The sequence below is a fragment of the Musca autumnalis genome, unplaced genomic scaffold (assembly GCF_047663935.1).
Source record: "Musca autumnalis isolate F117 unplaced genomic scaffold, ASM4766393v1 scaffold_3, whole genome shotgun sequence".
Taxonomy (NCBI): domain Eukaryota; kingdom Metazoa; phylum Arthropoda; class Insecta; order Diptera; family Muscidae; genus Musca; species Musca autumnalis.
Genome location: NW_027411866.1, coordinates 186,906,581 through 186,927,898, shown reverse-complemented (window position 1 = coordinate 186,927,898; position 21,318 = coordinate 186,906,581). Strand labels below are relative to the sequence as shown.

Here is a 21,318-nt window from a genome sequence, read left to right as displayed (position 1 = left end):
CATATGGGAGCAGTTTACAACTTTTGCTACTTTTGCCGGTTTTACCATTTTCAGAAGTAAAGGAACAGACCATAAGAAAGTGAGAGAGGAGAGAGAGCGAAAACGGCTTTCTCTTCTACCACAGGCTACTAGACAAATTTCTGCAGAATTGATTTTTCGACTTTTGATTGACGATTATTTCACAATGAAGAAGAAAATGGACGAAAAACAGAAGAAAAAGTCGAACGCTGACAAAACTAAATTGAAAGCTGTGAAATAAAAGACGAAAATTGATTTTTTTATGTTTCTTTTTGACATTGCTGCCAGATCTACCATTTTTCCGTTCTTTACTTTTCTGGTAAAAATGTTCATGAGAGAGCAATTTTGACACTTTTCTGTTTTACCACTCTTACCATTAAAAAAGTAAAGGAACAAAGCTATTATGTCCGTGTTTATACAGGGAAAGAAAATTGACTTTATGGGCGAGGGAGTAGAGAGGAATAAGAGGGGGTACACACACTCCTGTACTCGCAAATTCTGTTTTGTTTCTTTATTCTTTGCAGATTTTTTTGCATTTTCGTTCATTTTATTTTTTGGAGTTAAGGAACACTTTTCATGTTACAAATGGTGGCAAAGCCTCGACACATAAGCGGCTGGCTTTCTGGCTGAAGTCATTTCTGGGAAAAGAATAAAGAAATGTCAGAACCACATTTGAATTAGGTCGAACTTTGTTATTTGTCATTTACCAGATATGTTTACACTATCTACGAATGTCATATGTCCCGGTCCACACTAGCGTGAATTTCATTAAAAAATTTCATGAAATTAGGTGTTCTTAAATCGAATTCCCCACAACAGCAATTTTAGCTTTGTTCCTTTACCTGCCTGAGGTTACCATTTCTTACCATTTTTAACCTGCAAAGCGTTCCTTTACTTTAACAAGCATACGATTTATATGAGACCAGTTCACCACTTTTACCATTTTTTGCCACTGTTACCATTTTTAAAGTAAAGGAACAGACCATTTATGATTTTACTTTACTATGGAGGTCGATTAGAGACGCATAATTTCATGCAAATTTTTCAATGAAATCACTCTAGTGTGGACCGGGACTAGAAGATGTCAAATTTGCTACCTGTGAATGTTGTACACTATTGCTCTGTTCCAGAACCTGCAAGAATCTACTAATTTTTACTATTTCTCTCGATAACATAAAGGGAAATTTGTTATCGTAGTAAAAATTTGTAGATTCTTGCAGGTTCTGGAACAGAGCAATAGTGTGACCACTATGAAAATGTTCATCTATTGCAGGTTCTGGAACAGAGCAATAGTGTGACCACTATGAAAATGTTCATCTATCAAAATGATATGGCAACTCATATGTACATTTTTCATTTAGGGAGCTCTCTATTCGGCCATGTAGAACAAATAGAAGGTAAAGTAAATACTAAAACAAATACAACTCAACAACAACCACATAGAAATTTGTTTTTGTTTGTAACGCTAGTGTCAAAAATATATGTAAAAAAATAAGGAAATGTCTATAAATTATTTGAATTTAAAAACTATTAATTTTTCACATTTGATTGAAAATTTTGGAAAACATGAATACAAATTCGTTATAGCTATATTACATTACGTGTATTTCATGTGTATGTTTTGCATTTTTTACATCTACATGTTGTACACATAGTGTGATCCATGGTAGAATAAAGTAAAGGTAGGCCACAGCTAACAGCTGATTACAATTTTTTTCTTTTTATGGCCTAATCTGTCAAAAGCAGGGTTGACATTTTGTACTGTTTTTGACATTATGCAATCATAAAGGTAGATGTATCGCTGAATTGTTCCAACAAAAAACTTCTGCTGTAACACTATAAGTCTGTCTGGTTACTTTCCCAGCAAGAATTGTCCAGCAAGAACTTTCTCAGAGAGTAAGGGGTTTTTATTCTCTTTTGCTAGAAAATTATAAAAAGTAAACAGACACCTTCCCAGCAAAAACCAGCAAGCAATCAGCTGAATTGCCAAAACAACAATTTGTCCGCCAACAAAGGAAGCAAATACGTTGTATTTTATTACAAATAAAAAAGAAAATTAAACAAAAAAGTATTTTTCCACTTTACAAATTTGTTCTCCATAAAACAATACAATTTGACTATATTAGTCCCAATTTACATTAGGCGAGTTTACTTGCGGCAATTGTCAGTTTGTAGGTGAGAGAGGGTGCTGAGAGGCAAAGGGTTACCATATGCCTCACCTCTCTCTCCCACAAAATGACAATTGCCGCAAGTAAACTCGCCCAATGTAAATTGGGACTTATTTCCACAATAAAATTGATTTTAATTTTCACAAACATAAACCAACGAAAACTTAACAACAGTTGATTGATTGTTTTCAGGAAGAAGAAGAGTTAAAAGTTCTTGCTAGAAGAAATTTGTCCAGCAAGAATTTGCAAACTCTCAGTGAAAGAACTGTCAAAATGTCTCTCTCGAATCGCTCTCTTTTGCTGGTTTTTTGTGTTAACAGACGACTTCCAGCAACAATTGGTACAAATTGTTACAAATTTTAGGGTAACCAGACACAGCTTATATCTTAAAATTGAAAACAAGGACAAAAAATAAGTATTCGCGCGGCAAAATAAAATTGTTGATTTTTTTAGCAAAACTTACGAATGAACAATTTATCAAATATTGATATTAATTTAAATTTGTTCCAAAAGTATGGGAATGTAAAAATTACAATTTTTGTAAAAAATCTGCTGACATTTATCTGCAAATCGGATACCAGCAATCACGATGTCAGATTAGCCAAACTTGTCAAGTAGATAAGTGAATGACATTTTTTCACTATCATAAGTTTGGGATGAACTTTTGTTATTTTTGGAACACTTTTCCAGCAAGAATATTCTGGAGCCTAGCTAAAGAAATGTTTTTACACTATATGGCACTTTTAACATATAAAAAGTGAAGCTTTAAGTCCCATATGTTTTTGTAATACGGGATAGCTATGCAGGTACATCTACCATTATTATTGTACCATGCCATTTGACGTTTTAAGCCATGGCTGCAGGGTGGCATTTCTCAGTGATTTTCATACCTGGCCTACCTCTACTTTATTGTACCATGGTGTGATCCATATAAAAAATTTCATCGCTCAAAATGATGTGCGAGCCCATGTGTAACTTTTTCGTTTTAGAGCCCTTCCTATTTTTGTATGTACAATAAATATAAACCAGCTGATTTGTTTGTTTTGATGAAAGCAGGAATTTGCAAAATTTGCTGAAAGAAATAATTTCTTAGTCCCGGTCCACACTAGCGTGAATTTCATTAAAAAATTTCATGAAATTAGGCGTTCTTAAATCGAATTCCTCACTGCAGCAATTTTATGATTTTACTCTACTATGGAAGTCGATCTAGAGCACTGCCGACCAAGAAGAGAGCACACAAAATTCTGAATATTGGCAACTTTTGACAGTGTGTTAGTAAGTTTGTATGCAAGCATGTTGGAAAACAAAAACAAATCAAAACATTTGCTCTCTTTTGTGTACTCTTTCGTTGCGTTCGGGTTGTGTGTGTGTGAATTGCCGAAAAACTTCGTAAATTCAACAATATTAAAGAACGGCATTGATCTAGAGACGCATAATTTCATGAAATTTTTTAATCAAATTCACGCTAGTGTGGACCGGGACTTAAAGAAATTTAAATAAATCGATTTGATAAAGGATTTGTTTACATTTATAGGTTATGTCACACAAAAAAACATATACTGGTGTAATAGCAAAAATTATAAATCATATGTAAAATGTCATTTTTCGCACACACAAAGAATTACACGAGTACAAAAAAATTCAAAACATACACATGAAATACACGTAATGTAATATAGCTTTACATTTTCAATTTGGATGTTTCCACATCATTCAACTAAATTTTCTCACAGAAAGTCGAATTCCTGCAAAAATGTTTGGGGTCGCTGGAAGTTCATTGAAAAAGGAGAAGCTTATTCAATGTTTTCTTTTTGAAGTCAAAGAAGCACATGTTTATTAGGGCTTTATTTTTTCAAATTTAACAAAATACCTCACATATTACCAAACGTTGTACCGCCTCTATAAGCAGTGCATGGTACAAATACACAGGTAGCCGCATCGGCAATTGTTGGTAACATAAGATGTCAAAATTTGACATCAATTCAATGCAATTGACACATTATGTTACCATCAGCTGGCTTGATAATGCTACCTGTATTATTGTACCATGAAGCAGTGTTTTATTGTGCGACTCGTCGTTCGGACTTGGAGGATGTTACATATCATTAGGTCTGTTCGTCTACTCAATAATTTGTACAAATTCGTACAAGTTCAGTAACTTCTTGTAATCAACATCCAGTAAAAATTTGTACAACATTTGAGTAAACGAACACACATATTAGCTTTGTTCCTTTACTTTTTTAACGGTAAGGGTGGTAAAAGAGAAAAGCGTCAAAATTGCTCTCTCATGAACATTTTTACCAGAAAAGTAAAGGGACGGAAAAATGGTATATCTGGCAGCAATGTCAAAAAGAAACATAAAAAAATCAATTCTCGTCTTTTATTTCACAGTTTTTAATTTAGTTTTGTCAGCTTTCGACTTTTTCTTCTGTTTATCGACCATTTTCTTTTTCATTGTGAAATAAGGTCTGTACGATAACCCAAAAGTTTGTACAAATTTGTAAAAACTTTTACAAAATGCTGTTCGATAACAAATTTGTTCAGTGAAAGAGAACTGACAGAACTTGCAAGTAGTTGCAAGAACTTGCAAATACTTTTTACTTGCGAAGTTATCGAACAGACATATAATCGTTAAACAAAAGTCGAAAAATCAGTTCTGCCATTTTTTAGCTGCAGACATTTTGATGGTAGCCTGTGGTAGAAGAGAAAGCCATTTCCGCTCTCTCCACTCTCACTCTCTTAAAAATTGCTTCCAGTTTTGCCACTTTTCGGGGTTAAGGAACGCTTTGCAGGTTAAAAATGGTAACAAATGGGAAAATGGTAACCTCACGTAAGTAAAGGAACACAGCTATTGATATGAAGAAGTCTTTCTGGGAAATATATTTTTTCGGAATGACATCAAAATATAAATAAATATGTATTGATTGAATGAATAAATAAATAAATATATAAAATGTCGTATGGAATTTGACACAAACGTTACAACCCAGTTCAGTCAGCTGTGTATTGCTGTTAGCTTTTATTGTTCTACCATGGTATTCAGCATGGTACAATAAGAAGGTAATTTCATGCTAACATATGATTCAAATTTTTTCTTAAATTTTGAATTTGAAGTACATTCATTGTCAAAATGAATTTGACACAGAATGTTTATATGTGTGTTTACATGTATGTACATACATATACATATGTATCTATAAATGTCAGTAAAAATTAAATTTTCATTTGAATTGGTTTTAAATTGAAACGAAAAAAATCTCTAAAATCAATACAGTCTTCAAAAAAATGCAAGCGATTAACATATTAAAATGCTGATTTTGTTGTAGATGGACCCTACACTGCTCCAACCGTTGGAGCTTTGCAAAAACATGAAGTAATTGATGATAATTATTGTATTTACCCAGCCAGCCTGCAAAGATTTGGACAAACTTCATACTCTGGCTAAGTTATTTCACGAATCCAAATAAAAGAAGATCATTACTACCCTCTGCCTCTAACGAAGAAATGCCGATTACACAAGAAATTTGGTGTCTGGTTTATGCAAAATTGGCAAGGATGGCAATCTATTTAAGGTCTGGGACTGTTCTAGGAAAGAAACCAAAGCATTTACACCTGCAAAGCGGTTAAACTGAGTCCCAATTTACATTAGGCGAGTTTACTTGCGGCAATTGTCAGTTTGTGGGTAAGAGAGGGTGTTGAGAGGCAAAGGGTTACCATATACCTCACCTCTCTCTCCTTCAAACTGACAATTGCCGCAAGTAAACTCGTCTAATGTAAATTGGGACTATGTTTCAATATTTTGTTGCTGAAATTTTTGACCAAAAATTTCAAAATGGAACTAAAACGTATATATAATAAATTTAAAAAGTGAAACAACGTTTATTATGCTTTTTTTATTAATAGAAGTTTACAAAGAATTAGCAAGATTTTTTATATCTGTAAAAGTAGTGATGTCGGGAATTGTCTGCCTAAACTTTTCAGTGTGGTGTATCCTATATAATAGACTATCTCAATAGTCTATTACATATTATTTAACCGTGGCTGTAATACTGGAAACGGCAGCTTGGAATATTGATGATTTGACCCAGGCAATAGTCGTGAATGTTTGTGTTTGCATAGGTATTTGTTGTTCTTGCTGATTCGGTGCAATATTGCTCACAGTCAATCGTTGCTCTTGTTGTGGTGGTAGTGTTGCTGAGAAGGCATTTCTCAATATATATTTTTATGTTGATGTAGCATCACAAACAGGTTTGTTCGTATATTTTATTCAGGTATTTGGTTCCTCTGTATCCAGATACAAAAAGTCTGCAACCTGGACTGACGCTGTCCTTAAAGAATCAAATGACTGTGAGTGGGGCTAGCTGGGCAGCTGAAAACATGCAACGTGTTGTGTGGTCCTAATCCACATGCCGGGGATGTGTTGGATATCGTGGCATTCGTGGCATCAATTCGGGCCCAATATGAATTGGGAGGCTGCATCGTCCGGATCTTAACTGGGCCAAAAACACTGTACCTCATGAATATAATGAGGAGGCACGCTGTCCTATGGGCGACATTCTGGCGCGTTTTGATATTCTTCTACTACTAACATTTTCGTACCACGCTGGCACCGCATATCTTCCCACAGACCGGTCCATACATTGATAATTATGTGTTTGAGTTTTTAACATTATTGATGTGGGTTTCGATGCGCCTTGATTTGTTGATACTGAAATTGAAATTGATGTAGCTGCGGCTTTTCCAAAATGTATGTCATCCTTGACTTTGTGCATTCAATTTGAATGAATCCAATGAAGTTTCCACAATCAATTCATATAAATATATTCGGTGTTGTTGCATGAAGATTCTTTTGTTATTTTGATTAATTTTCCAATCGTTTCGTTTCCGCAGCATCTGGAAGTGAGCGGTTGTTGAGACTTTTTGGTGTTGAAATTGGTTTTTATATGAATGTGCGCCTTAACAGCCATGGAATTTGTTGATATATTCAAATTTTCTTTTTTTTCACAAACATAAAATGTTCACAAATAAATGTTTTTGACTTTTTGTTATGAAATGTCATTTCACATTATTGTTGTTCTGTATTTGACACGCTCCCGTACAGACATACAGGGTTGTATTTACCTGAATTTGACAGATGCGACTACCTTTTATCATGCTACCATGGGTATTCAGTTGAGAAATTAATTGTTAGAAGAAAACAATTTTACCTACAAATGAAGGAAATGGGTAAAGAAAACGAAAATGTGAGTGCGATTAAAGTTTTAACAATAGCTCTGTTCCAAAACTAAAAACTTTTTACAATTTTTACCACTTTTACATATTTTGCGTTCCCGTACACAAAATTTATATGAAAATCGTTTACGACTTTTACAACTTTTACGACTTTTACCACTTTATAAAGTACGGGAACAGGCCAAATATAAATTGTGTTATTGGCGTGATTTATATTTTGTGGTCATATGAAATTGTATGCTAGTGTGAACGCAAAAACTAAACGTGGTATGGAATTTAACATACATAAAGGATGTCGAATGGATAAAAGAATTGACAGCTCATATGACATTGATAGATAGTGTAAACACCCCTTAAAGAGTAAAGAAACAAAGTTATAATTTGACACTTTACTGCTATTACGTTACGTTGTTAAATAACTACATTATGACTAACTACAAAATAACCAATGCATTTTCGATCTATAGATCCATCTGGCATTTTACGATATTGACAAGAACAAGCATTTTGGAAAAGAAAAACGATTGATGTAAGACGCGTTTAACAATCGTCGTGAAACTTTGGTGAAAAATAAGAAAAATAAGAATTTCTTGAACATTCGAATTATTATAATCCGGTCTTTCCGGCATTAGTAGATAATAGTTGTTGTAGAAAATATGCCTTCGGTAGAAAATGGTAAGCATTTTGGATGCAATTGAAGTGTGATAGAAGGAATTATAGACCCTTTTGTTTAGCCGATTAATGTTTAATGGTTGCTGCTCTTGTCGTTGGCAGAGCATCATCCATCATTGAGGTTATGTTTTAATGTTTTATTTATGTTCCGGATTGTTATTTTTTCATTTTCAAGGACACAATGAAGAGTGTGCAACAGAGAAACCTACCGATGATACGGATACAACACCGGCATCACCATTAGCTGAGAAGGAGGGAAGAAAGTCTAGAAGTCGCAGCAGATCTGCTTCAGTTGAAGGTGACGCCAACACTTCCGGACAAACAAGGTCTAGTAAATCACGATCTAGATCACGTTCACCAAATACCACGGCAGAGGATGGCAAACAACTAGATGAATCAGCCGAAAGGGAACATTCGAGAAGCCGCAGTCGTAGTCCTGTAAATAATGAACGTAAAAGCCGTAGTCGGTCACGCTCGAAAAGTCGTAGTAGATCCCGTTCGGGTAGTGGTTCGGCGGGAAGACGTTCAAGAAGTGGATCACTACGAAGTCGATCTGGTTCTAGACGTTCTAGAAGTGGTAGCAGACGCAGTCGCTCAGGCAGCAGATCACGTAGTCGATCGAGATCGGGTTCAGCAAAATCAAGATCAAGATCACGTTCCGGCTCTAGAAGATCCCGATCTGGTTCAAGACGTTCACGTTCTGGATCCAGAAGATCACGCTCTGGTTCAAGAAGATCTGGATCTCGTTCCCGTTCAAGATCGAGATCGCGTTCGGGCTCGAGAAGATCGCGCTCAGGCTCGAGAAGATCGCGCTCAGGCTCAAGAAGATCTCGTTCGGGTTCCAGAAGATCACGTTCTGGTTCCAGACGTTCTCGATCTGGCTCAGGTTCCCGTTCCCGCAGTCGTTCCAAATCCGGTTCGCGTTCCAGATCACGTAGTGGTTCCCGTCGTTCACGCAGCGGCTCAAGGCGGTCACGTTCCGGTTCACGCAGAAGTCGCAGCGGCTCTGGATCCAGATCACGTTCACGGAGCGGTTCACGCCGCTCTAGATCAGGCTCACGACGATCTCGTTCCGGATCCCGTTCACGTTCTCGTAGTGTTTCTCGTTCCCGGTCCAGATCTCGTTCACGTTCCCGCAGCAAATCTGGAAGCAGATCACGTTCAGTTTCTAGATCACGTTCTCGATCGATGTCTAGATCGAGATCTCGCAGTGGCTCAGAATCACCAACTAGCAAAGGAAAGAAAGCACAAAAACGTGCTGTTCTAAGTGACTCTGAAGGTAAGTTCAAAAAAAAGTGACGTTATAGAACGCATGTACACAAAATGCAATCTCCAAAGCCTGAGGGCACAAAAATGTCGAAGGGAGTCACACGTGGACAATAAGAAACATAGTGTGGTTCTTTTCGCTTGAGACAGTTGTTATTTTACGCATACACGCACATGCCTACGTCAAAGAATGATATTAAATGCAACAAAAATATTTTGTAGGAGAAGATGGTCCTGCATCAACCAAAAAGAAGAAAACTAAAATTACTGACACAGACAATGAAGAAGAAGACGAAGACAAATTGGTTGAAGAAGGTGGAGGTGCTCAGGGTGGTGCTCAAAAAATGGGTGATAGCTCAGATGATGAAAATATTCCCCTCGATAGGGATAGAGAGTAAGTTGCCCTAACATTTATTTCACATTCTTTTTTAAAATAATGTAAAAAATATTTTTTAGAAATGACAATTTCATCTCTGATTTTGATGCCATGTTACTGCGCAAAAAGGAGGAAAAGCGTACCAAACGCCGTAAACGTGACATTGACTTAATCAATGACAATGATGATCTTATTGATCAGCTTATTATGAGCATGAAAAATGCCTCCGATGAAGATCGTCAGCTGAATATGCAAGGTAAACCGGCCACAAAGAAAATCTCCATGCTTAAAACAGTCATGTCGCAACTTATTAAAAAGGATTTACAATTGGCCTTTATGGAACACAATATTCTAAATGTCTTGACTGATTGGCTAGCGCCATTGCCAAATAAAAGTTTACCTTGTATACAGATTCGTGAAAGTATTCTTCGACTGCTACAAGATGTACGTATAAAAAATATATTATAAAAAACATAAAATAATATTATTTTCTAAATCCTTCACTTTTAGTTCCCGCCTATTGATAAAAGTTATCTAAAGCAATCCGGCATTGGTAAAGCCGTTATGTATTTATATAAACACCCAAAAGAAACTAAAACCAATCGTGATCGTGCTGGTCGTTTAATATCCGAATGGGCAAGACCAATATTTAATCTAACAACTGATTTTAGAGCCATGACCAAGGAAGAACGTCAAGAACGTGATCGTGCCACAATAAGACAGCGTAAGAAAACTCCCGAACCAGAACCCTCAACCTCGAAGAAGAAGAAGGGCATTAAGTCAGCCTTTACTAAGCCCGAGGAAGAAAATACATTACGTCCTGGTGATCCTGGATGGGTGGCAAGAGCACGTGTACCTCGACCTTCGGAAAAGGAGTATGTTAATCGCCCCAAATCCACTGTAGAGGGTGAGATATCAACAACGACCAAACGTAAACCAAATCGTTTTGAAAAACATATGAAAAAATTCTTGGATCAAAAACGTTTGAAGGCCAGTAGTCGTCGTGCTGTGGAAATATCAATTGAAGGTCGTAAAATGGCCTTGTAAGCTGCTATTATGTCCTGAATTAATTGCAGTATAGAGTGATGAGAGTTTTGAGAGATTAGGGAGATAACTTTATGTTACACTTATTATTTTAATGCCAATCTTAGATATTTAATACCTTTTCTTTGTCCTTAAAGAATTTGAATACTTTGTTGTAGTATTTTTTTTTTTAATATTTTTCGTAAATATTTTGATTTGAAATCCTCCTTTCCTTTTTTAAGAAGTCGTATTTATAACTGTAGCAAATATATTTACATTAATAAACAAAAGCTATAAATATAAATTGCCTGTATTATAATGAGGAGAAACAACAAGGGCTGGAAAGATCCAGTCGATGATAAAAAAGATCCGAGAGGCGACGGACATGGGTACACAAATTCGATGTAGTGAGGGATAGTCTGGCTGATTGATTTAAGCATTCAATTGCAAGCCTATGGAGGAAACGGTGACCTTTAGTCTCGGCCAGATTTACTGATTTTTGTCGGTAACCAAAAAATGTGTTAGAGAATCCCAATACTGGACCAAACATTTGCTGCGAGTGAGTGTTCCCACCGCCTCAACTGTTGTCGTAAATCGGTTGGCTAAAGAAAAAAGGGCTTACCGTATGTCGATGCACTACTTCATGAAATTCAACGGCAGGTAACCCTCATCCAACTTGATGAGGAAGTCCAGATAGGTCGAAAGAAGATACTCTTACTAGCCCAAGAGAAATCCTCTTTATCTTCAATTCAACAACCAAAAATCATGACTGCAAATGGCTCTAGTATTGTGTTTCATAACGCCGTAGTACTTAACAACTCCACAGCTACGTTTTTCAAAACGCCACAAATACGCATTTTCGAGGAACAATGCATGAGTGTGCAACTGAAATATTTTGACGAAGTTTAGAAAACACAAAGCAACTGACGATAGGGCAGTCAGCCCTCCAAACCTATCCAGGATGAACACAATGGACCGAAGATCTCCAAGTGAAGCGGTCACTATATAATTAGATGGCTGCGCATCAGTAAATCTAACCTAAAAAAAATCTTGATCTTGGCAAGTTCCCTCCCATCCAATATACATAGATTCCTATTTATTTTAATATAATTCATTAGTATTTATTTCAAAGCATAAATAAATATCTATATAGCAAAAAAGAAAACATGTTATAATAGGTAGAGTTAAACAATTACTGAATACATAAATGTAATACATTATTCCATGACATTTTCACGACATCAACAAGCAAATTCAGCTTTAAGCCTCAATTGCACCCACTTTTACATAAATACGACAATTTAGGACATGAGTAGTGGGATCCTTTTTCTCTGGAGTATTTGTTACAGTATTTACATAGGTATATATCATATTAAAGCCAACATAAACATCATCGCCAGTCTTCAAATCAGCATAAGGAATGAATTTTAAACGTAAATAAACCTTGTTCGATTTACGTGATACAATAAACCTAAAATATATCAAATAAAATGTTAATAAATTGGAAGTTTCTTTTTTTGCGCCAAAACTTACTCTGGTTCGGTTTTTGTTGATGTTTGTGGTTCATCATCAAATTCTTTTGAATCATCTCTTAGATTCAATATAAAACTGGTCTCTGGTGGCTGCAGTTTACTGTTGACCTTAAGGTTAACAACCCTTGGCTCTTCGAGCACAGATGTTTGTCTTACCAGCGATGTATTAGTCAAGCTAGCTGTACCCGTAAGACTTGGTGATCCTGTAAGAGATTTCAACGAATCCATGGCAGTGGCTGCTGTTAGCGAAGTATCTTTTAGAGTGCATGTACGTTTAAATTCTTCAATCATCTTTATTTCATCTTCTTCTGAGGGCAATTCAACAATATTGATTTCCATATCATGCATTGTTGGATTACTTAATTTCAAAATAACTGCATTAGCTTGGCCTGGCTTCAAAGGTTGATCACATTTAACCAACAATACATCGGGTACATGATACGTGGCAAATAGTTGAATACGATATTTCACCGAAGTTGGGTGATATTCCGGTTTTATGACATTATGCTCACATTCACGACAACGCAAAGAACGTTTAATCCAGAGACCACGACGTTGAGGATATAACTTATTTATGGTAAATGGTTGTTCACAAGGCTGATTGTGACGCTGCTTAACCGTAGTCACTGCAAAAGTAAAACATTTTATAAAGTTGTATTACAGAAATATATATGTAGGTTACTCTTACTATTCCTTAGATTGATCTTTTGCGTAAAAATACTCTCCGGCAATTGGCCAACATCTTCTGTATTTTGGGCTGGGGCTATATTAACCGGTTTTGCTTTTTGTGTATTCTTATCTGACCAACCCATTTGGCGTCTTATAATCGAAACAGTAAGACCAGTGCGATCAGTTAAACTGGGAAATTTGTGTGTCTTGGGAGTCTTACGGCGCATATACTCTTGCCGTTCTTGCTTATCCTGTTGCACAACAGCCTGGTAATACTCGGCCAAAGCATTGAAACGGGTTTGATAGGCACACTCGTTATCTGGCCAGGAGCCGGTAGCTAAAAACAAGGAAAACAATATTAGACAACAGTTTCTAACAATTGCTGCCGTTTAATTTGGTTAGTTACTGACCCACAGATTGATCGGGTATGCCAACATCTCTTGAAGTCCATCGACAGGCCAAACAAGACAAATAGTACATCTTTTTCGTAATGACCTTTGAGGGATCAGGTTTTGCATCTGCAGTGGCAGCTCCCTCTCCATCCTTTGCAGCTTCCTCGGGTTTTCTACAACAGCCACAAACAATTTATTTTACAACTATCTAAGCAACTCGCAACTCATTCCCAATTTACTCACTTTTGTACAACCACAGTGGTAGCTCTTGCAGACAGAGTATGATGACAACACGGACAATTGAAACAATTGGCGCAACAATTCTTCTTGTTTCGAGCTTCCGAAGAGGGTATATTCTCTAAACAATTGGAACAGAAATTCGAATCCACCTAATATGACAAATGATGTCAGTATGAACAAACTTTCTTTTTAATTTGTTTACTCACTTCGTGGCAGACACAGAAACCACACCTAAAAATACCAATTCATCCAAGTGCGTGGGAATGCGTTTAATATACAATTTACATTGGTAGGTTGGTGGAGGTTGTGTATAGTTTGGTCCAAGAACAGAAATAAAAAGCAGAAAAAAATCAAAGGAATCAAAACGCAAATTTCAAAAGAACATTAACTTTTATGGGGGCTACTTCAGAAGAACGCCAACTAAAATCGATTTTTTTTCACGAATTACCTTAGCTTGGGACAATGGCGGCAGAAAAATATTTTGCTAATGGGATTTAATATACCACAGGAGCAGGCATATTTTACAACGCTATCCTGCATAAAATTTGCCATATTTATAAAATTTACGACGGATAACGGAGGTGATGATGATGCTATGAGTCTTCGTCTGAAAAGTTTTAGGGCTCTATAAATCAGAAAAAGAAAGGAAATGAAAACAGCTGTTGGTTCAGGGATATACAAATTGAAAAGAACACGGTTAAAACCGTGGCCATGACCATGGCCATGATGAAATTATAAGGTGGCGTAAAACGGCCAGCTGATTGGTTTCAATCTGTCAAATATTTTGTTATTGTGAATAAATTGTATGAAAACGTAAACAAACATTTTGACATATTGAAGAATTTTCGTCCAAAATAGAATTGTTGTTGTGCTACTTACGTGACCTGTTAAATAGATCTTGACCATGGCACAATTACCCATGTGGTGGCATCGTAAAATTTTGAATGTTAGCTCTGTTCCAGAACTAAAAAGTTTTTACAATTTTTACCACTTTTACACATTTTGCGTTCCCGTACACAAAATTTATATGAAAATCGTTTACGACTTTTACAACTTTTACCACTTTATAAAGTACGGGAACAGGCCAGTTATTTCAACATTTTCTTTATGTTGCTGGGGAAACTACAACAAATTTATTTTTAAAAGGGATTTGACATTTCATATTCGAACAGCTGGTGTGACACCACTACCTTGGTAATTGTGCCACGAGTAAAACCATGGCACAACAATACAGGTACAACGGCAATAACAGCTGATCTTCATACCAGTTGTCAAAATGCATTATTGTGAATAAAATCACATACAAAATGTAAACAAGCAATTCACAGTAATGCATTATTGTGAACATATTTGACGTTTGGTATGATTTCATGTAACACCTTATTCCACCATGAGTAAAACTAAACATAAATTTATAGTACTGATAACTCTAAAGCCACACGCTGAAACTTTCATACGAAACTTTCCCATTATTTTGGCGTTCTTAGACCGAGTTCCGCAATACAGTAATTTCATAAAATTACTTTAGTACGTAACTCGATCTATGAACGCCAAAATAATGGTAAAGTTTCGTATGATAGTTTCAGCGTGTGGCTTTAGAGTTAAGGCCTATAAATTTACAAGGTCGGCCAATAATTTACAAGGTCGGTTAATAAGCCCACCTGATTATTATGTTTGTTGTCAAAAACATAATTGTGATTTAAAATACAAAGAAACTGAAATCACAATAATAGCTGTGTTCCTTTAGTCCCGGGCCACACTAGAGTAATTTCATTGAAATTTCGACATGAAATTATGCGTCTATAGATCGAGTTCCATAGAACGGTAAAATTATGAAATTGCTGTAGTGGGGAATTCAACCTAAGAACACCTAATTTCATGAAATTTTTTTAATGATATTCACTCTAGTGTGGACCGGGACTTACTTAGTCCATATTTACATTAGGCAATTTTCCTTGCGGCAATTGTCAGTTTGATGGAGGGAGGGGTGAGGCATATGGTAACCCTTTGCCTCTCAACACGCTCTCTCACCTACAAACTGACAATTGCCGCAGGTAAAATCGCCTAATGTAAATACCTGAGTTTACCATTTTTAACCTGCAAAGCGCTCGGCACATACGATGCGTTGAGCGTAGCGATACAACAACCACATGAAAAAAGTGTAAGTGATGCCAAGTTGTTTGAAAAACAACAATGTGGCTCATGTGGTTGTTGTACCGCAACGCTCAACGCACCGTACCGTATATTCCGAGCGCTTTATAGGGGACAAATACAGTCGTTCGCGCCAAAAACAACAAATACATGAAAAAAGTTTTACACTACTCAGGGTGAAATTGACATCTGTGAACACCCCTTATATAATACCAATTATCTGGCATCACTCTTTTCTTCATTTTCTTATTACCCCCTATTCCTATTTAGTTGACAGGTAAGCAAACCACTATTCTCAGGTAAGACTTTTGAAAGCGAATGCCGCCGCAAACTCGAATCTCGAAGGACGATTTATTTTCCTATACACATAACATGGACTAAAGCAAATATTTAAAGAAAAACAAAGGTTAAAAAGTACTTCGGTTTTCAAAGAGGAACGAAAGACAATTAAAGATGTGTGATATTGACTGTGCTAATTTAATAGATTTAAGCTTGGAAGAAAATACGAATACTCCATCACCCGATAAGACTGATCAAAATGTATTAACTCCGTCCGATAATGCCTCCCATAATCTATCAAGTGTGGGTCTAATGCATTTCATTTCCCCACCACGAACTGACAAACGACCAAGCCTTGATAACAACCCATTCGACCACATCGAGAAACTTGCCGAATGCAAAGATGATCCGTTTGAAATTGTGGAACGTGAAGCCTGTCTTAAGGCCAAACTTTCCAGCAAAACTCCTTCCGTTGAGGTTAAACTTGGAAACCTATTGTCCTTGAGCGATGAAAATCTTCTACTTTGCGGCACTACTGAAACGGATGAAGCCTTGAACAGAAATAAACTCAAGGAGTTTGATTTAGAATCGGAAAGTCCACCGGTCACAATGTTGGATAGGTTTAATTCGGGTACTGATACTGATTCCACACCTGGTGATAGTGCAGAAATGTCATCGGCATCTAAGATGAAGAAGACAATGGAGTATCGAAAACGTTTGTTGAAATTAAGTGTTACAAATGCAGCTTTTAATTCTCCCATTTCCCGAAGAAATTCTATGGATGATACAAATGCAATGGGAACACCTGTATCGTCTTCACTAAATAAGACCCCATTTTTGTGTGAATATTCATTGGCTGCAGAGTCTCCATTAAAGTTTGTTGATGATGATATAATGTCCGAGGAACCTCCGGCATTAATTGATGCCGAGAAAAATTTTGAGGCGGATTTAGAGATGCTAAAGATTCCAATGTTGAGTGAATTGCAATCACCAGTTACCCATAGTATGTCTCCACCAACAGCTGCTGCTGATACATCAGATAAGAATATTTCCGCTGGCAAATCATCGCCACGTCTTGATTTGGAGGCAATTAAATCTAAGCTAAAGTCCAAGCGTGAAGAGACCTATAACAACATCATCAATAACCATCAAGACATTAATTCCCTTATATGTGATTTAAAATCATTATTAAACAGTGGAGAAATGATGGGGAACAATAAACAAATGCAAGCATCATCTTTATTGGAGTCCTTGAGTAGTGCCATTACTACCTCTCAAACTGCAGAATGCAAAGCTATGCAACAAAGTAACCTCCTTGCTGTCCCTGAACCCCAGCCAATTAAACGTCAGGGAACCTTTGACCTAGATATAAAAGAAAACAACCCAGAAGATGAACTGGCCAATCAGCCATTAGTTTCTGAAATGCCGAATTGTATGATTAGTTCCTCGGCAACCTATGACGGCGAAAGTGCTGAAGATAAACAAGATTTGAATTTACCCGAAATTGATCCTCCATCACCACAATATTCAGATGGTGGTGGTGCTGAATCTACATTGCAACATGATGTCAATGATATTGTAGAACAATTGAGCAAGCTACTGATACACAACAATTCTGCTGATGGTCAACAGTGTAATCAAACAAATCCCACTGTTATTGTGGTTATGAATACACCTTTGCACTCAAATAGCCATCACAATAACTCAATTACAAGTGGAGCATCAGCAGCCAAACATAAATCGTCAATGGTATCCAGTTATATTGAACGTTCTTCGATGGAAGAGTCACCAGAACTTAATATGGCCAATAGTCAACCCAATCCACATCGTAGACGTTCACAGTCATTGTCGTTACATGATAAAGTTAAAATTGTCCAGATACCATTACATGTAACCACCCCAAAAGGAATACAAAAGCAACACAGTGTTATGGATGATTCACCGCCTGTGACTACAACACCGCCACCCAAAGATGCTGAATCGGGAGAATTTAAGACTCCAGAATTTAAAACGCCAGCACGTATGGTACGACGTAATTCCTATTCGAGCGGTACACCATATACAGCTACGGTGGGAATGAGGAGAACTGGTATTGGGTAAGTATGATGATGAATTTATAATAAGTTCTGTATTTATAAGTAAATGAAAAGGTCCCTACTTCCAGTACCAAAGCTGGTAATAAACGAGCGATAAAAAAGATAATAGTTGAAAGTAAAGGAGTTAAGGGAGAACGTTAGAAATAATATATGATATGTATTGTTGTTGTTATTAGTCTTTTGGAGTCAAGTGGGCTTAAGATGAGTTGAAGCATTAAGCTCGGATCGGGACCAAATTTTTTTCCACAGGTAGGTCTCGTTACCCTGATCACAAATATATATAACGATTATTGCGGCATACCACACTTCCCGAGATATGGGCCTCCGAAGTTCCGAAAATTCCCTTGTTAGATGTCGGCTACTTAGAGAAAATTTTTAATTTAAAAGAAAATGTTGTTCCCGTTTCCTATATTGGCTCCTGTCCATAGAAGAAAGTCTTATATCCCCGGCCGAAGGCCGGCTATATAGAAAAAATTATAATTTTATCCGAGCTTAATGCTTCAACTCAACTTGCCCCGTCAAGTTACTAAAACTACCTAAGCATTTGCGTAACCTTTTCGTTTTTTCGCGCTTAAGAGGAATATCCAGATAAGAATACCGCTTATACATAATTCTTTATTTGAGAATTGTTTCCTTGTCCGAGTTGCTAGATGCTGGAACTTTTTGCCTGTTGAACTACGAATCTTCTCACACTCTAACAATGCGTTTCTTATAAGGCATTTCTCTCGTAGAATTGTGAACTAGAAATTATTTGTGCATGTTTCAGTGACTCTAATTTACATTAGGATTTGATGGTAATGTTTCTGCCAATGGACCTTCATATTGTACATTTAATCGAGTAGCTTGAGGTAAATAAAGGCTGGGGAGCCAACAATAGGAACATGTTAAATTTATGATTTCAGGTTTATATGCGATGCAATATATTTTTTGGCCATGAAGGCTTTGATATTACTGAAGAATAAATAAATAAGTGGGCTTCTTGTAAGGTTCATATTTGCTTCACACTACTTTGGTGTTACGACTAGAGCAATACATATTAGCACCACCTACGTTTTTCCTTACTAAACCACCCCAATCCCGAAAACTCTTACTAATACTTCCCAAAATTATTTATGTTGTTTTTGTCAATCGCCCCAAAGCTATCCGGAAAGGAACTAAGTACTTTCCGCATGGGCGACCTTCTGCGGCGGTTCTGCCTTAAAGCAGAGCCCCTTCCGTTTCTATTTAACAATTTCAGCACCTCTACTATCTTCGTTACCGGTTGTGGGACCCATACTGATTTTGTTTAAGCTTCGGACGTTTCCACCGGCATTATAGTTATTTAATTATCAATTATTTTCCAGACTTTAGCACCCTTGTAGATGCTGCTCGCGTATCTAGCCTTAGAGAGGATGATCTTCCGCCGATGACCTGTCAACCTGCAAGCAATGATTTTGGCTGATTTTCCTTTCGCGGTATTTTAGTATTTGTTTTGACAATTATCCAAGATTAACTGAAATGATATGTCTCTGTGTTTTTTTAAGAAACAGAGGACGAGTTTCCTGTCTCATGGATTCCGGGGCCTTTGTGAAAAAATCTTTCACTATATTTTTGATAGCCTCTGCGTTCGATTGCCCTAACAATGCCTTCGAAGACATCGACATTAGATTATCTAGCATTTCAAACTTTACACACCGTAGTCGTAGTTACTAGTGAATACTTCAGACTTCTACCTTCTCTCGCCGTGGTGCGGGTCCAATATGTATTTTGTCGATTGTCCATCGTTTAGGAAAGAAAACTGCGATCGACCGGGATGCCGTATAAGTTGTATGTATATCTTGTAATTCTGTTTGTTATATCCACTGGGTCCTTAAGGACGTGTCGGCTGTAAAAGAAGGCTTCCCATAGTTAGACCCATTTGTTGTTTTTTCTATTGTCATTTCGCGGCTCGAGAAAGGGTTGAGAGGGAAAAAACGTCAGAAAGGTAATCCACTCTCGGAGCCAGTGTCAACACGTTCATCGTCCAGTTCCATTGCAAGGTCTCGGCTTGTATTCGCCGATAATAATTTGGTTTATTGTATAAACTAATTTTTGTGCAATATATACTCGTTTGATATTTCCTCGTTAATAGTGTTAATTTTCTTCACACTTTTGTTTCACATTTCTTTAATTAAACATTTCATGTGTGTTTTTTAATTTTATAGTTCATCGATGACGCAAACACTTGACACTCACATCGAAGGACAACAACAGCAGCAGAAAGCCATTGTACGGCCTATGCCAACAAATAATCTTCCCTCCTTTAAACCGGATCTTAAGAAAAAACATAAAACCAATACCGAATCAATAATGAAATCGTCGGGACCATTGAAAGCTACCATACCAGTAAAGAAAGTGGCACCAATGTTAAAAACTTCACCTCCAACTCCAGACAATAGTGGAAATATCACCGACGATGGTCACAACAGCTCTAAAGTGAAATTAAAAATTCCCACAACACCCATGGCAAGTGGACGTTCGTCATCAATGGGTATGGCAGCTGCTGGCTATCCTAATGCCTGTTCAACACCCTCATTATTTACATCGCCAATGAAACGTTCCACCAGTGGTACATTGCAAAAACCACGTTATTCTTATTTATCTGCCACACCTAATGCTAAGTCTACGGCAGCAACCTCTACATCATCTTCATCGATGAAAAGGCGTACAATTTCTGAATTTAAAGCTAAATCTCCACTGAAATCACGTTTAAATACAACAGGCGGTTCGTCTGGACCATCCTCTTTATCAACTAGTACCAGAAATGCTTCAACATCTTCACGTCTATCAACATCTTCTTCGCGCCTTTCTACATCGTCTAGTTCAAAGTTGAGTTCAAAAGCAGGTGCAAGAACGGCAACAAGTAGTGCCACAGTGAAACCGGTAAGTTAATTCATTCATTTAAATATTTAAAATCTTTGTAATTTTTTCACTTTTTTGTTTATAGACTGGTCGTCTCACATCCAGAGTTTCGTCTGCCGGCTCCACATCATTATCCCGAAACAAGGAAAATAAGCATCCATAGTTCTAAACCGATTTTTTATTTTTTATTTATTTACTTAATTGATTGTTGATTTGTGGTGTTTGCCGTATTTTTGTTTATTTCATAACATTTAACTATTTTAATAAAACACATTACAATATTATTTTTTTAACCAGTATTACAATACAATTGATATAAAGCTA

At 36.8% G+C, this 21,318-nt stretch overlaps 3 protein-coding genes across 3 annotated transcripts; 2 read left to right on the top strand and 1 right to left on the bottom strand.

Annotated features, from left to right (window-relative positions):
• Positions 1-7,883: 7,883 nt before the first annotated feature.
• On the top strand, positions 7,884-11,059 carry LOC141398593 (uncharacterized). The gene is made up of 5 exons (XM_073976002.1): positions 7,884-8,093; positions 8,266-9,369; positions 9,579-9,750; positions 9,813-10,176; positions 10,243-11,059. Exons 1-5 carry the CDS (start codon positions 8,075-8,077, stop codon positions 10,777-10,779), a joined length of 2,196 nt encoding a protein of 731 aa, XP_073832103.1. The 5' UTR covers positions 7,884-8,074; the 3' UTR covers positions 10,780-11,059.
• A 791-nt stretch (positions 11,060-11,850) lies between these two features.
• On the bottom strand, positions 11,851-14,275 carry DCTN4-p62 (dynactin subunit 4). Its single transcript, XM_073976003.1, has 7 exons — positions 14,037-14,275; positions 13,795-13,819; positions 13,592-13,737; positions 13,367-13,521; positions 12,976-13,293; positions 12,289-12,913; positions 11,851-12,226 (listed from the first exon to the last, which is right to left on the bottom strand). The coding sequence occupies exons 1-7, from the start codon at positions 14,138-14,140 to the stop codon at positions 12,016-12,018; spliced, it is 1,584 nt and encodes a 527-aa protein (XP_073832104.1). The 5' UTR covers positions 14,141-14,275; the 3' UTR covers positions 11,851-12,015.
• Positions 14,276-15,990: 1,715 nt separating this feature from the next.
• LOC141398591 (uncharacterized) lies at positions 15,991-21,318 on the top strand. The gene is made up of 3 exons (XM_073975999.1): positions 15,991-18,114; positions 20,298-21,015; positions 21,080-21,318. The coding sequence occupies exons 1-3, from the start codon at positions 16,193-16,195 to the stop codon at positions 21,155-21,157; spliced, it is 2,718 nt and encodes a 905-aa protein (XP_073832100.1). The 5' UTR covers positions 15,991-16,192; the 3' UTR covers positions 21,158-21,318.

Coding starts and splice junctions, on each gene's coding strand:
- LOC141398593 (XM_073976002.1), top strand. Junction 9,370..9,578: donor TGTTCTAAGTGACTCTGAAG/GTAAGTTCAAAA, acceptor AATATTTTGTAG/GAGAAGATGGTCCTGCATCA. Junction 9,751..9,812: donor CCCCTCGATAGGGATAGAGA/GTAAGTTGCCCT, acceptor AATATTTTTTAG/AAATGACAATTTCATCTCTG.
- LOC141398591 (XM_073975999.1), top strand. CDS start 16,193: ATGTGTGATATTGACTGTGCTAATTTAATAGATTTAAGCTTGGAAGAA. Junction 18,115..20,297: donor ATGAGGAGAACTGGTATTGG/GTAAGTATGATG, acceptor TTAATTTTATAG/TTCATCGATGACGCAAACAC. Junction 21,016..21,079: donor GTAGTGCCACAGTGAAACCG/GTAAGTTAATTC, acceptor TTTTGTTTATAG/ACTGGTCGTCTCACATCCAG.
- DCTN4-p62 (XM_073976003.1), bottom strand. CDS start 14,140: ATGGCAAATTTTATGCAGGATAGCGTTGTAAAATATGCCTGCTCCTGT. Junction 13,294..13,366: donor CATACCCGATCAATCTGTGG/GTCAGTAACTAA, acceptor CCTTGTTTTTAG/CTACCGGCTCCTGGCCAGAT. Junction 12,914..12,975: donor AAAGATCAATCTAAGGAATA/GTAAGAGTAACC, acceptor TTACTTTTGCAG/TGACTACGGTTAAGCAGCGT.